Below are 3,267 nucleotides of genomic sequence, written 5' to 3'. Positions count from 1 at the left end.
AGAGAGAGAGAGAGAGAGAGAGAGAGAGAGAGAGAGAGAGAGAGAGAGAGAGAGAGAGATACTACTAGCACATTTTTTACTTTTAGGTGGCTTTTTGCTACATTTAGCCATTCTGCAACATGCAGCTTCTGGCCAGCATTTAGTTACTTATTTTCTTTAGTTAACCTACTTTTAGCTAATGTTTTGCTATTTTTAGCTGTCGTTCTGATACTTTTTAGTTTCTAGCAAGCATTTTGCTACTTTTAGCTGTTTTTTCTTTAGCTTGTAGCTGTAGGAAGTCAGTAGCAGCTTCAGTAAATGTCAGAGTGAACATTTCTCACAGAGAAGATCTTTTATCTTGTTTTATTTCTGTTGACTAAACAAACTCTGAGGCCCTCTCTCTTCCTGTGAGGCCTTTCAGCTCTGCCTGATTATTTATTTGTCCAACAGGGATCTCTCACCACTCCCTCCCTCCATCCTTTCCTCCCTCCCTCCTTTCCTCCCTCCCTTCCTCCCTCCCTCCCTTCAGTGCAGCCTTGGTCCCCTGCCCACCAGTTGATTCCTGCTCAGCTTGAGGAGGCAAGAGAAGAGGAGGAAAAAGGAGGAAAAACAGGTGTTTCCTGGACGGATCTGCTCTTTGGTGCACCTGAGAATCCAGCGACTGCAGTGAGTATCTGTCCTCATCCCATCACACAAACAGATGGAGGAGAATTTAAGAAATAGACACCCCTCCTCCAACACACAGTCTGCTGAATCCCAAGTGGACGTGCAGGAAGGACAGAAACTATCTGAGCTGAAAGTTGTGGGAAAACTCTGCTTTAACAGCTGAAGCATGAAAGCAGCAGCTGATGTTCTTTCATCCACAGAGAAACAGAGCAGCATGGAAAGACAGTTTGTTGAGATTTGTCTCCTTGCAGAGAACAAGCAGCCCTGCAGAAATGGAAACACAAGAAAGGCTCTGCAGTTTTTCCGTCCTGCAGGTTTTGTCTGATGCATGAAAAGCATTTTCAGCTCAATCCAATTAGAACTGTGAGCAAATTCTAGTTTGTCATTAAATAAGAGCTAAATAAACAGGTTTACCTCTGAATCTGTGCGAAAAAGTCAAATTAAAATAACATTCAGACAACTTCTGCAGCTTCCTGTTGCTCCATGTTTTAGTTTTGTTTAGTTTTAATAAGTAAAAAATCAGAAAATGACAACAAAAAGCTCAGAAAAAGCAGTCCGATTATTGAAACATTAATGTTTGTAGTAAAACCCAGAGTTATAGAAGTGTTGAGCTTGTTTTCCTCAGCTGTGTTTGGTGTGAAAAGCGACACAGAAACACAGATCTGGATCTGAGCACCTGGTCCACATCACGCCACATCAAAGACTCAGTGTTTCAGAGAACTGAATTATGTCAATAATCTGCTCAGATCAGATTATTTGTAACCAGGTTAAGCTCTGTTTCATGTGTTGTTTGTAGTGTTGTAAGAGGACAGGATGAGCTGACAGGAAGGGACCTGAAATCCACCCAGGAAACCCGTTTACAGATCTTAATGAGATGAATCCACTGACAGCTTCAGCCTCAGCTGCTGCCACCAGACTTCATCTGAATGTTTGCAGACTGATACCTGCAGGAGAAACTGAAGGATCTGTGTTTTGTTCCTGACTGAGGGACGAACAGGTCCAGATCATCAGATGGATCAGAGCAGATCCAGTAGGATTGTGGACTCTGTGCTGGTCTGTCGTGGTTCAGAGCTGTGAGGAGATGTTCCCACCCTCACAGACTCTGGTGGTTAACATGAGTAGACTCACATCAAGAAGAACCAGTTGAGGTGGTTCATCTGCTGAAGCTGGACCTGAATCTGGAACAGGATGGATGGATGGATGGATGATGGATGGATGGATGGATGGATGGATGGATGGATGGATGGATGGATGGATGGATGGAAGGATGGACATATGGATGGATAACTGGATGGATGGATGGATAGATGGATGGTTGGATGGATGGATGGATGGATGGAAGGATAATTGGATGGATGGATGGATGGATGGATGGACATATGGATGGATAACTGGATGGATGGATGGATAGATGGATGGTTGGTTGGATGGATGATGGATGGATGGATCGATGGATGGATGGATAATTGGATGGATGGATGGATGGATGGATGGATGGATGGATGGATGATGGATGGATGGATGGATGGATGGATGGATGGATGGATGGATGGATGAATTAAACTAAATAAGTTTAATAAAATAAAGAAACAAACGTTTTTCTAATCTTGTTTCCAGATGTTTGTGTTGACCTCGGCTCGTGTTGGAGGTGTTGTGGCTCGACGTGCTGCAGCCCTGACCAGCACCACCAGTACCACCAGTACCACCAGCACCACCAGCAGCAGTGTGAGGAGGGAGAGCCAGGACCACAGCAGTACGGTTTCTACACTCTTTTTACAGAACTGATTAAATTACAACTGATAAACTGAGTAATAAATTACAACTATTTGTTTCTGACTGCAGATAATTCGTTACAGAAAAAATGAAAAACATTAAAAAATTATCAACCAATTTTATATAATAATTTCTGTAAAACTATCAGCAGCATTACATGTTGGTGACCAGCAGGAGGCGCTGCTGCTTCACATTTATTTACCATTAAACAGCTGCTCTGTTTGAGTGGAAAAAAGAGAATAAAGTCAACTTTTTCTTCATTATTAAAAAAATTAAATGTAGACAGTGTCCTAACTCTTCTAGTTCTGTCCCACAGAGGTGTCCGAGGAGATGGACATGTCCAGGCCCATGTACTGGGACAGGGTGGACACGCCCCTGCCAGACAAACCCTACAAAGATGTTCTGACTGCAGCCGAGAAGAGCCTGAAGCAGAAGGAGAAAGGCCCATGGACCGAGCTGAGCAAAGAGGAGAAGCTGGCCTGTAAGCTGCTGATTTATCACAGCTTGTTCATCGTTTTTAGACAGAAGAGCTTCTTAAACTCATCAAACGTCAAGATCGTCTGCTTATAAGAAGTCTGACAGAGCCAAACATGCAAAATAGCATTTCCTGTTTTCTGTTTCTCTTAACTTCAGATCTGTCAGTTGAACCTGAACATGTTTTGGTATCAATAGAAAAATAAGAATCTTGGCTAAAATCTCATGGAAACTATATTTACATTCACCAAACACAGTTCAAACGTCAAGCAGCAGAATCAGCAAGTAAACAAACTGTACAAAATGGGATTGTTGCAAATCTGTAAATACATCCCAACTAATCTGTAAATACATCCCAACTAATCTGTAAATACA

The 3,267-nt window shown here is 42.5% G+C and overlaps 1 protein-coding gene across 1 annotated transcript; it reads left to right on the top strand.

Annotated features, from left to right (window-relative positions):
• Positions 1 to 450: 450 nt before the first annotated feature.
• On the top strand, positions 451 to 2,899 carry cox4i2 (cytochrome c oxidase subunit 4I2; the record flags this gene model as incomplete). Its single annotated transcript, XM_014022378.1, is given in 3 exon segments — positions 451 to 645; positions 2,263 to 2,398; positions 2,735 to 2,899. Coding segments are annotated over 2 exon segments (301 nt in total), but the record flags the coding sequence as incomplete, so codon positions are not given.
• Positions 2,900 to 3,267: the final 368 nt, after the last annotated feature.

This window comes from Austrofundulus limnaeus, unplaced genomic scaffold (assembly GCF_001266775.1).
Source record: "Austrofundulus limnaeus strain Quisiro unplaced genomic scaffold, Austrofundulus_limnaeus-1.0 Scaffold327, whole genome shotgun sequence".
Lineage (NCBI taxonomy): Eukaryota > Metazoa > Chordata > Actinopteri > Cyprinodontiformes > Rivulidae > Austrofundulus > Austrofundulus limnaeus.
This window is presented reverse-complemented; position numbering and strand designations above follow the sequence as displayed.